This window comes from Myotis yumanensis, unplaced genomic scaffold (genome assembly GCF_028538775.1).
Source record: "Myotis yumanensis isolate MYYU_CA2020_CCGP unplaced genomic scaffold, mMyoYum1.0.hap1 SCAF_6, whole genome shotgun sequence".
NCBI lineage: Eukaryota > Metazoa > Chordata > Mammalia > Chiroptera > Vespertilionidae > Myotis > Myotis yumanensis.
In genome coordinates this window covers 61,561,130-61,573,589 of record NW_027223757.1, presented here as the reverse complement: position 1 = coordinate 61,573,589, position 12,460 = coordinate 61,561,130, and the positions used below count along the sequence as shown (strand labels likewise).

At 33.5% G+C, this 12,460-nt stretch overlaps 1 protein-coding gene across 2 annotated transcripts in view; it reads left to right on the top strand.

Annotated features, from left to right (window-relative positions):
- Positions 1–6,757, top strand: part of SENP6 (SUMO specific peptidase 6) — a 104,328-nt gene extending 97,571 nt beyond the window's left edge. For both annotated transcript variants that reach the window (XM_070418218.1, XM_070418219.1), the window contains 5 exons: positions 129–232; positions 2,206–2,294; positions 3,784–3,852; positions 3,944–4,094; positions 6,253–6,757. In XM_070418218.1, coding sequence (XP_070274319.1) covers positions 129–232; positions 2,206–2,294; positions 3,784–3,852; positions 3,944–4,094; positions 6,253–6,462 — 623 coding nt within the window. In that variant the 3' untranslated portion in view covers positions 6,463–6,757. The remainder of the gene's footprint in view (positions 1–128; positions 233–2,205; positions 2,295–3,783; positions 3,853–3,943; positions 4,095–6,252) is intronic.
- The last annotated feature ends 5,703 nt before the right edge of the window (positions 6,758–12,460 follow it).

The window sequence follows — 12,460 nt, the reverse complement described above, 5'->3', positions numbered from 1 at the left end:
AAAACTTCACTAAAAATTAGGATACAGAAAGCTTATAAAAATTTTTGCGACATGATTAAGATCTCAGTAATTGATTTCTGTTATATGCATGGACTTTTTAAATTATATAATGTTTCTTATTAATACAGATGGTTTAAGCAAAATCAGACTAAACTATAGTGATGAATCAGCTGAAGCTAGTAGATTGCTTGAAGATGAACTCATTGACTTTTCAGAAGATCAGGATAACCAGGTAAAACTTACTTGACAAAAAGTTCTGATGTTTTATCTAATTAAGTGTTTTTCTTTGGAGTCTTACAGGTAGTTTCTTCAACCAGTAACTCATGCATCTGGACTTCGTTTTCATTTTAAAACACAAATTAAGTTTTCAGGTCAGAGGTTGCTAGGATAAATGTGCTAGTGCTGTTTTCTTTTAGTTTTGAGCCACCCTCCCCATCCCCCACCTCCAATTGTGGATGAAACTAATAATACCCACCATTTTAATAGAAAATAAATTTTTTCAAATCAACACAGCCACCACCCCTACCACCCTTTCTCTTCCTCTTTTAAATTGTTTATGGGCTATATCTAACCTTTGGTCTAACTTGACATTCAGAAGACAAATGTTTAACATTTTGATTATATTAAACTAAAACTGTATTATATTCTTCCACATTTTCAGTGATTTTGGCAGGGGGTCGAATTTAATATATATGGCAGGAGCAAATAATACTTAGTTAAAACTAACATAGGTCTACTCTGATATTTATTTAATGTCTCACTTGCTCCAATAAACTTTACTAACACCAAGAATAAAATATATTATTTAAAATATTTTATAATTTCAGTTAAAAATGGCTTTATATCTAGAGAAAAGTTTATAAAAATCCTATAGCATACTATTTCTTTAATTCTTTAACTTTTTTTTTTTTTAATATATTTTATTGATTTTTTACAGAGAGGAAGGGAGAGCGATAGAGAGTTAGAAACATCGATGAGAGAGAAACATCGACCAGCTGCCTCCTGCACATCTCCCACTGGGGATGTGCCCGCAACCCAGGTACATGCCCTTGACCGGAATCGAACCTGGGACCCTTGAGTCCGCAGGCCGATGCTCTATCCACTGAGCCAAACTGGCTTTGGCTTAACTTTTTTTAGTTAGGACAAACTGAATTTATTTAGTAGTGAAGATAGCTTTATACTGCACAAATTTTCTTTCTTGCTTCTTTTGTGAACAAAGCCATTGTTTGTGATGTTTAAATGGTCTATATGACTATAAAACATAGTTTTTCTCTCAAAAGTATACAGACATATATATGGGTTATATATAAGGCTTATAATGAGCACTCATGCTTCTTTGGTCGTAGCACTTATTTCATTTGTAAGGTTGCCAAAAGCTTTTCTCATAGAACAAAATAAGCTTTGTTTATTTATTTATTTATTTTTTATTTTTTTAATATATTTTATTGATTTTTTACAGAGAGGAAGGGAGAGAGATAGAGAGTTAGAAACATCGATGAGAGAGAAACATCGATCAGCTGCCTCCTGCACATCCCCCACTGGGGATGTGCCCGCAACCCAGGTACATGCCCTTGACCAGAATCGAACCTGGGACCCTTGAGTCTGCAGGCTGACGCTCTATCCACTGAGCCAAACCGGTTTCGGCAGCTTTGTTTATTTTACATGCAAGATAATTTATAGAATAAGACACTGTCATTAAGCTATCTTCTCTCAAATGAAGTGGATATATGGTTTTGTTAAGGAGAACAGTGTTTGCAAAAACCCTTGAAATATTTCTGATTTTTAAAAAATTTATATAAAAGAGTAATAAATAAAAGTTACTCATGTCCTATTATGAAACAGTTATCTTAATAACTAGCTAACTTAATTTTTATAGAAACACCTAAAATCAGAGCAGTGGTATTTGACCAGAGAAGAAGCAGTCGTAATATATTGTCTTTAAAAATGTATTCTAGATTGAGCATATGATGTAATAATTTTTCAGATTCCTTTGATTTGTAGTTTCTTTTCATTAAAACGTCAGTGTTGTGATATTAGATCATTGGAATCAAGTGACATCCCAATTTTTGTGTTTGATCACCTGACTAGAAATGTTTTTGACATATTTGTTATAAAAGATTTCTATCCTCAATAGTTCTACTTTGGTAGGTTATTAGTTATTTAGATTGTATATTTTCAATACTAACAGCAGGCTCTCTCTTATAGGATGACAGTAGTGACGATGGATTCCTTACCGATGACAATTGCAATTCAGAAATAGGACAGTGGCATTTAAAGCCTACTATCTGTAAACAGTAAGCATTGACTACATGAAAATCTTTATTTATGTACCTTCATAAAATAACATGACTAGACAGTTTTTTGTTTTTGTTTTTTAAATATTTTTATTGATTTCAGAGAGGATGGGGGGTGGAGAGAGAGATAGAAACATCAATAATTAGAGTGACTCATTGATCGGCTGCCTCCCACCCACAATGGGGATCAAGCCTGCAATCCAGGCATGTGCCCTGACCCAGAATCAAACCGTGACCTGGTTCATAGGTCAATGCTCAACCACTGAACTACACCAGCCGGGCTAGACAGTTTTATTTAAACAGGTACTAAGCAAAAGTCACAATGGCTGTCAGTTTCATTGAGGAAAACTGGATCATGCCCAATGTCCAAGGATCAAATGGAGAGAAAGAATAATTACTTTAGTCCTCTATTTTTTATGTGTGCATGCATGCACACACAGACATTTCCACCCCAAATGAGAGTGACTTCGTTTTGGTTTTCGGAAGTAATACTATATTCTGAGGTCGGGGCTCCAAGCTTCTTAGGTGATGACGTATTGCCTATTTGTAAACCTCATCTTTTTTGGCTTCTTTTTCTTACCTTTTTTTTTTTTTCTTTGTAGAAAATGTTGGTTAAAACTCCATTAACAGCTTTTGAAAAGCAAACCTCATTTATAAAGAAAAATATAGAGACCTTGAACAGTTAAGAGATCTCCAAATCCCACAAAATTTTAACCAGGAAGAACCTAGACCCGTGGTTGGCAAACTGCGGCTTGCCAGCCACATGTGGCTCTTTGGCCCCTTGAGTGTGGCTCTTCCTAAGCCTTAGAGTACCCTAATTAAGTTAATAACAATGTACCTACCTATATAGTTTAAGTTTAAAAAATTTGGCTCTCAAAAGAAATTTCAATCGTTGTACTGTTGATATTTGGCTCTGTTGAATAATGAGTTTGCCGACCACTGAACTAGACCTTTAAACGTTCCAGGTCACTTTGCACTACATTAGACTTCCTTACCTTTACTTGGGTTTATAACAAAATTTTGAAGGTTGAGTCTTATAGTGAGTGTTCAAAGTGGAATCACTGGATTCTAAATTAATTCTTATATGTGATGATTACCTGTTTTGTTACCTGTAATAGGTTTTAGTTAAAAGTGTGATTATTTTCTTCTGCTTTTGGTGGAATATGGGTATTCAAATTTTCAGAATGGTTTTGACTTCCTATTAAATTTTGAAGTATTTTTAGAAATCTATGGAACTTTATTGAAATATATTGACAACTAAAATATGATTAAATTACTACTTTATTATTTGGTATTTAACATAACAATGGCTATTTGAGTATTATTAGGGTATGTATGTCTATAAGGTTTATTCCTGCCACCCTCCCTAACTTTTACTTAGGCATGCAAAAGGAAATATTGAAGGTTTTAAATTGTATTGCTAATGCACATCTCTTTATGCTCTTTTAACATTATAAGGTGTTAACATTTGGTCCTTTCTACCATGCAGACCTTGCATCCTACTGATGGACTCACTCAGAGGCCCTTCTCGATCAAATGTTGTAAAAATTCTAAGAGAGTAAGTTCAGAACTGCACCTCGTACTTTGTATTCTGTTAGAAATAAAGAACTATATATATGCATATTCTTACTACATATTTATTATTGCAGGTATTTAGAGGTGGAATGGGAAGTTAAAAAAGGAAGCAAAAGAAGTTTTTCCAAAGATGTTATGAAAGGCTCTAATCCAAAAGTACCCCAACAAAATAACTTCAGTGATTGTGGTGTATACGTATTGCAGTATGTAGAGAGCTTTTTTGAGGTGGGTTTCAAATTGTTGGATATGAGATAATAAATAGTAAAAATCTGTTTTGGCTCTTACGTTATTATAAAATAACAGTAAGTAAATATTTTGAAGAGTTTGAAAAACTATCATTTCAAAAATTATTCCAAGGAGCAAAAACTTCCAAATTGGAGAATTTTTAAGACATAAAAAGGTTATATATTTCATCACATCCAAGCCTTGTGACATCATTCCTCATCACTAATCAACTCCCCTTCCCCCTGGCTCTTTCTACCTAAAGAAATCTCTCCCATGATGTGGATTGCCCCTTTCACTCTCTTTTCTGCTCTTCACAGATATATTTCTAGAGATGTATTTATATTCACTATCTTCATTTCCACAAATTCTACTTCTCAAATCTCTGTAATCTGGCTTCATCCTCACTCTTTTTTTTTTTTTTTTTTTTTTTTTTTAATATATTTTATTGATTTTTCACAGAGAGGAAGGGAGAGAGATAGAGAGCTAGAAACATCGATGAGAGAGAAACATCGATCAGCTGCCCCCTGCACATCTCCCACTGGGGATGTGCCCGCATCCCAGGCACATGCCCTTGACCGGAATCGAACCCGGGATCCTTCAGTCCGCAGGCCGACGCTCTATCCACTGAGCCAAATCGGTTTCAGCATCATCCTCATTCTTATATTGAAATTGTTCATGACCTCTAAGCACCATTTGAAACTGACCATTCCTTCCTCATAACACTTTCTTCCTTTATCTTAAGAGATGCAATAACACTCATGCATATTTCTCTTGGATATTCTTTACAGTTATATTGACTCCTTTTTTTAATTCACTATTCAGTGTACCATAAATGTTATCACTTCATGTTAAATATGTTCAATTCTTTATTTCTGATGCCACTTTTGAAGTTCAGTATACTAGCATCACTATTCTAAACTACTGCCTCCTACCTTCTGCTTTTCACAGTTCTTTTCCAGAAACCCAAATCTAGTCATGTTACATTAAATCTTATAATGGCTTCCTGTTGCTCTTGGATTAAAGAAAATTCATGTGGCCTGCATGATCCAACTACTGTCCAAGCTCCTGACCTCATTTCCTACCATTCTCACTCTAGCATTCTGTATACCAGCCACCTGAGTGTCATTCAGTTTCTCATTGTGTCATGTTCTTTCTCATCTCTAGACCTTGATACATAGTTCTTTACCTGAAATATTCTTTCCTATTGCTTCTATCATATTTTTTTTTAATATTTGGAATCTCTTCTAGATCTCAAATCATGGTTATAATTAAGTGAAAGGCTATAGGAGCAATTTCTTCGACATTTATTTAAATCGATTTCTACATAGATGCTGTTCTTAAGTTCTACTTAGTTCCACCAATATGGTTATTGATGGGCAGAATGTTTTTAGTACTCTACCTTTTAAATACAGCTTGGCTAAGTACAGCAGAATCTCATTTTAAAAAGCAATTTCTTTGGTGTTCTGGACCCTGCCTGTCTCCCTCAGCATATTATCCATCTCAAACCTTTGTGGTTTTTGGAAGGGGGGAAAATGCTAATGTTTAACCAAACAGATTTCAGGCAGTAGCTGATGCTTCTATCATTTCTTATTTGGCTAACTCCATTAACTTCAGGTCTTAGCTTAAATATTACTTCTTTTTGGAATTGTGTTTAGCCCCCACATTTGTATAGGACTCTCTGATTCTGCTGTCACAATATTTGTCATATTCATTGTTTTAATTGTTATCTGTCTATCTAGACTAGAGTCAACAAGCCTTTTTATAAAGGGCCAGATATTAAGTAATATTTTAGGCCTTGCAGCTATACAGTGTCTGTTCCCATTCAGTTCTGTTGTGGCAAGAAAGCATATACAGACAACATGTAAATGAGTTAGTGTAACTGTGTTCCAACAAGGCTTTATTTACAAAAACAGGCAGTAAGCAGAATTTGGCCCACTAGCTGCCATCTGCTGACCCCTGATCTAGACGACCATCTGTTGGCAGAAGTTATCTATCTCCTGTGCCGAGCAGAATGCCTGGCATGTTGATAGATAATGACTGAATACATAATAACTGAGTTGTTGATTTTTAATTTTTAATGTTGGAATGCTTTTGTGTTTTAACTTAAGCTGTTATTCCTTATAATTTTCTAATATGCATCTAACATTTTTATTTTCAGAATCCAATTATCAATTTTGAACTACCTATGAATTTGGCAAACTGGTTCTCTCCCCCAAGAATGAGAACAAAAAGAGAAGAAATTCGAAACATAATTCTAAAGCTGCAGGAAGATCAGAGTAAAGAGAAAAAGAAGTATAAGGACACGTACTCAACAGACACATCTTTGGATGAAGGAACAGAACAAAGTATCGACAGTATCTCAGATTGACCATTTCTGATTCTTGTCAGTGTTGTCCTGAGAAACAGGTGACTTTCATCTTTGGGTACAGACAGTAAAGAACTGAAGTGCTCACTACTTGTAATGCTTGTATAAATGTCATATAATTAATTTCCAGTGGAGTATGTATTAAGTTAGTCTGTAAATATGTTAATGAGGCCAATTTTTCCAGCATTTATAATTATTTTTTTTTCACTTGTTAGGAAGCTTTTGTTATGTATTTTCTGTTAATAGTATTGAAAACTGCAACTTCTAAACACTAAATAAATAAATATTTATAGGAGGACTTGATTAATTTGATATTCTTTAGTGAATTTGTATTAAATTCCTCAGTGTGTGTGGTATATTTCATGGGAATATTCAAGTATCTATGATAATTTTTTGACCTTTTGCATTTCTAAAGTAACTTGAAATATGAAAATAAGATGAACTCTAAGGCATTTTGAACAAGAAAGACATCTTTATGTGCTTGTAAAGCAGGGGAAAAAACAACAGCTTTTTAAATTCATATATTCCCTTGTGTCCAGAAAACTCCAAAATGGAATAAATATAATTTTACATAAATATTTAAGGAGAAGTAATTCAAAGAATAACCTTGAATTAAACTAAATAACTGTGCTTTATCATATATTATTGCCAACTACATTTCTGAAGACGTCTAAGGCTCAGGTTAAAACTATTTTGATAAGTGCAGCTCGAATTTCAAATATCCCATGTTATCTTTCTATATTATAGCTTAAAATATTCTACAAAATGTGTGATATAGTTAATTGGTAAACATTTATAATCTGTGAACACAGCAATTTAAATAGGAATTAAATATTTTTTGTAATGGCTTTTGCTATTTTTTCATTGCTCATTTTGTTCTTGTTATTTTGATAAAGTATCAGACTTTGCACATGAGTTTTTTAGTGTAAATTATTTTTACATGTGAAAGTAATATCTTTTGATCAATTGCTTAATGCAGGGAAAAAAATCCCCTACCTTGAATTCCCCTTTTAAATTCTTAAAATGTGATGGTTTTGATGACAGATTTACAACTCATATAGGAATCTTGCATATATCTGCTGCATTTCTTTTGAATTAACTTTGAGACTCAAAATATATATTTTAAAAGTCATTTTTTGTTAAAAATGAATTTCAGAATGCACATATGTATAACAAAAATAGTTGAGACTATAAGGAAAGCCATTTTTATCAGCATTTATTTTATTTTTAGTCTGGCCATTTCTGGTATTGTGACCAACATTTTAGGATATTTTCTTGAATTTAATAAAGTCTGTGGGTGTGTTTGGGGTAGATGGAGGTGTTAACAACAACTAAAAATTGAGACACACTCATTAAGGGAAACCTTAAAATGTAGGTTTACGGAAGATCATCATTAGTGCTTTCAATTATAGTTTTGTTACTTTGAACTATGAGAACATTTTTAAATTTCTGATTACGTTATCTTTTTTTTAGAAATGCCCTAGAGCTATTAGCCCAAATATGAAAAAATGAGTTTAATCTTACTATTTACTGAATATGGACAAAAAGAATTGGAAATTATTATTTTTTAATTCCTGATAGCAGTAAACAAAATTCATATATTTAATTTTTTTAATATACTGTATTTTATCAGAATTTGAAGTTACTGAAAAAACTATTCTAAAATGCTCGTTTTTTGTCTTAATTTCTGATGGTTTCCATTTTGCATTCTTAATCTTGTTAAGAGAAAAATATAACTTGTCCTTTATGCCATCTCAAGTCAATCACATTTTGACATGAAACATATAGATTGATGCCTGTCAGCTTTCTCTAGAGGTAGAGTATTCAGATATTTGATATTTCTCCCAATCCATGTAAAATTCTATTTTTAAAAATTATGCTAATGACTTTGTTTTACATATACTAGTATATACTGAAATCTTTGGAGACTTCGAGGGTGAGCTCCAAAACTAGACTTGAGAATCTTTGGTGTATATGCACATTTACTTGATGATTATGTACTGTGGTACTGCTATATGTAGTTTAAAGTGGCTACCAGTCTTTTTAAAATGTGTCATTAGTATTTGGAAGTTGTGAAACAGAATTTTAAAGTTTAGAGGTTTGTTACTAGACACTGAAACTGCATGACAAGTATCTGGTGTCTTAACTAATTAGATCTGTTGTATTTGCTTTCTTGTTGGATAGAATAACAGTTAATCATTTTTAGAAGAGTTTTAGATTACTTGCCATAAAATTTGTATGTGTCTCAGCTTGTGGTAGTTTAGGAGCAAAGTTGGCATTTAACTAGTTCGTTCCCTTTGGTGATGTTGTTAAGACAGGTGAAAACTTAGTGGTATTGTTTCAAATTCACATAAATCTAAATCAGTTAAGCAGAGTAACCTGTGCTTACACTACTAGTCAATTATATGTAGGCGGTTTTATTTGAAAAGGTAAAATAATTATCTAAATTATATCTTGTTTTAAGTCACCAGAATGAATTCAGTATTCTTTTCTTTAAAAAACTAAGATCTGTGAAGATTGTAAGATATAACATAAAACAAACAGCTTTAATTTCCCAGACATCACAAATTATACTTAAAGTCACAGACAGTTCACTGAACAGAAAGCATTAATGAATATATATATATATATATATATATATATATTTTTTTTTTTTTTTTTTTTTAATCCCCATTCGAGGGCATGCTTAAGAGAGAAATAACAATGTGAGAGAGTAACATCGATCAGTTTGCTTCACCTTTCGTATGCTCCCCAACTGGGGATCAAACTCGAAACCCAGGTATGTGCCCTGACCAGGAATTGAACTAGTAACCTTTCAGTGCATGGATGACACTCAACCAACTGAGCCACTCCAGGCAAGGATATATTTCAATATATACATATATATGATCAAGAGTTGGTGGAGTAAAGCTACTGGAATATGATAGAATAACTTAGAAGAAACAGAACCCTTAAAAGATAAGGTAATGTAGTGCTGTATATTTAGAAGAGGTATCAATAACAAGGTTGCTCTAGAGATTACTTTGAGGACAAAAAGATTATTGTGGAGGCATGCTACAGACTGTGTAGCCAAGTGAATGTAAATGTATAGTTTACAGTAAGAACATAACAGGTAACCCTGGACTGTATTGGGAAGTGTAATCTAAATGCACTGAAATACTACAGTAGGACTTTGGGTTTTTTTCTAATCATAGGAAGGAAAAAAGGGGTTATGAAAATGCTTCAAAACTAACCACAGAGAAAGAATTGGTTGATCAAGTCAAAGAAATGTGTACCTTCGGGGAAAGTAGTTCTACCATCTTAATTCTAACAGACCAGATCAAGGAATAATGATAGGGTACCCTAAACTGCTATTAAGGAAATCAGAGTGCACTGTACTCAGGAAACTACCATAGACCCATGGCCTGAAACAGACCAAAAAATTGAAAGCTTACAGGTCTTCACTATATTGCAAATAACATTTAAATTGTCCTTATTGCAAATGATTACAGTGAAGAGCATATTATCCAAAGCAATTATTTTTATCTAGGAATAGGTATCAAAATCCTGGGAAGCTCTTCAAAAAACACATACCTCATGTCTTAACCCCAGTGAAGCCATGTATTTTCAAGTAATTCTGATATGCATCTTCTGTGTCAAGCCACTGATTGGAAAGGATCAATATATGTCCCTGACAGTTTTTAAGCTGCTAGTCCCAGAGGTAATAAAGTTTGTATTTTACTCTCTTAAATGCTTTAGATACCACTTTGCTCCCACCCCCCACCCCCAAATTTTCATTAAGAACTTGAAGAAGTTATTAAGTTGCTGTTACTAAGTCTTGAAAGATTATAAAGAAAATTATGTAGTTCTAAAGATTCTGGCCCTATCTGGTTTGGCTCTTCATAGAGTGTCAGCCTGTAGACTGAGGGTCCCAGGTTCAATTCTAGTCAAGAGCACATGCCCAGGTTGCAGGCTCAATCCCCAGTGGGGGGCATGCAGGAAGGAGCCAATCAGTGATTCTCATCATTGATGTTTTAGTCTGGAGCCCTCTCCCTTCCTCTCTGAAATCAATAAAAATATATTAAAACGTTTTTTTAAAGATTCTGCAAATTATAAAATAGCAACTCTTGAGAAGATGTGAAAGTGAATTATTAAATGGTGGTGTGTGAACTCTTAATGGTCACTAGAAGTTAGGGAACCACTACAATAAAGGTTGCTTTATATTTTTATTAGAATTCTGGACTAATAAATCTAGAATGCAGCCGGACTAGCAATTCTCAAAATGTGTTTGATAACTCTGGTTCTGTGGTCAAGTAAGTGTAAAATATTTAAACCAAGTTAAGCCAGTTTCTTGGAACTTTTAATATGCTAATACAGAGCAATTTAATGAGTAGAAAATATAGAACAGCATGGATAGATACAGGATTTGGCTATATCTTCCTTTTTCTCTTCTGGTCTGGTTCTCTAAACTGCCTTATAAATGCTCCACAGAGTTAACTATTGGGGTGTTTGTGAACTGAACTTTAAGAAAGGGTACTTTTGAAACCTCTCTGAGGTTGGTTACTTATTTACATTTTATTTCACTAATAGTTGGGTATATGATTTGGAGACTTGAAAATAAGTGACTAGTGTCCTGGGAAAATGAAGTCAGATTTGATGATACTCATCTTTTGTCACTAAGTCATCTAAACTCATCACAAGTAGAAATTGTGCAAAAATATGAATGTGAATTGAAGGATTATCTGTCAGCTTTTTCCTCTGTTTATATCTTAACTGATATCTTATACCTCTCCCAACTTCCACGCCATCACCCTTTACTTTAGAATTAAACTGCAGCAAACTATATACCTATAAGTTTTCTTTTCCTTCTGAAGAAATCTGTGCAAAATGGCACTTTTAACTTAATACACACACACGCACACACACACACACATATATAATTTCTCACTAGAGGATATATTTATATATTTTTATTGATTTTTAGAGAGAGGAAGGGAGAGAGGGAAAAATAAAAACAACATTGATTGGTTACCTCCTGTACACACGCGGATCGAACCCGAAACCTAGGTATGTGCCCTTATGGGATCAAACTCAACCTTTTGGAAGGCCCTCCAACCAACTGAGCCACCTGGCCAGGGCGACTTTCAGTATTTTTAATCCCCCAAATAACTGAAAACAAGTTGTTTAATCCTGTTATGAGACTTATTAAATTTATCATAATTAGCTACATACATGTTGATAGGAGAGAACTTGATCCAAAACAAATTAGATGAACTTTGTAATAAGTGTTGGAAATTTAAAACAGCCAAAACTATAGAATGTTACTAATGTCACCTTAATAAATTTAATACAAATAAAACAGCCAAACAGCTATCATCTCCCCTCATGGTGCTTCCTTATGTGTAATGGGTATGACATCTGTTAATCAGCCTCAAAAGTTAATAATTTCAAATAACTGCCTTGCAGGAAAAGTACAACATGTATTTAAAAAAATATAGCCTCATCTGGAATACTGAGGAAGTCTTCCTTGAAAATGTGACATTTAAACCATTGGGAGACATAAACTAAACAGTCTGAGGTGGGCAAGAGAAGAATTGTGTTTATAGTTTGTGCAAGGGCTCTGAGTCAGGGAGGTGTGTGGCTTTTCCTAAATGATAATGGCTTCACTTATTAAGTATGTATTTTATGCCAAACACTGTTGTAAGCTTTTTAAATGTATGAATTCATGTATTCACCATGACAATAATATGAGGTATGTAGTGTTGTTATACCCAATTTACAGAAAGACAAACAGGCCCAAAGAAATAGTTTCTCCAACAAGACTGGGCATTGAACACACCTTCTTACCCTAGAAACTATGTTAACCTGGCTAGATAAAAGAAGATGGAAATAAGTAAGATGTACATATTTTTTTAGAGATGCAGTGTGAGAGAATATTGTTTACTTTGGAAAATGGTTATATGGATTCTTTGTTATCTTTCAGTATGTTTAAACATTTTCATAATTTTTAAAATAAAATTAA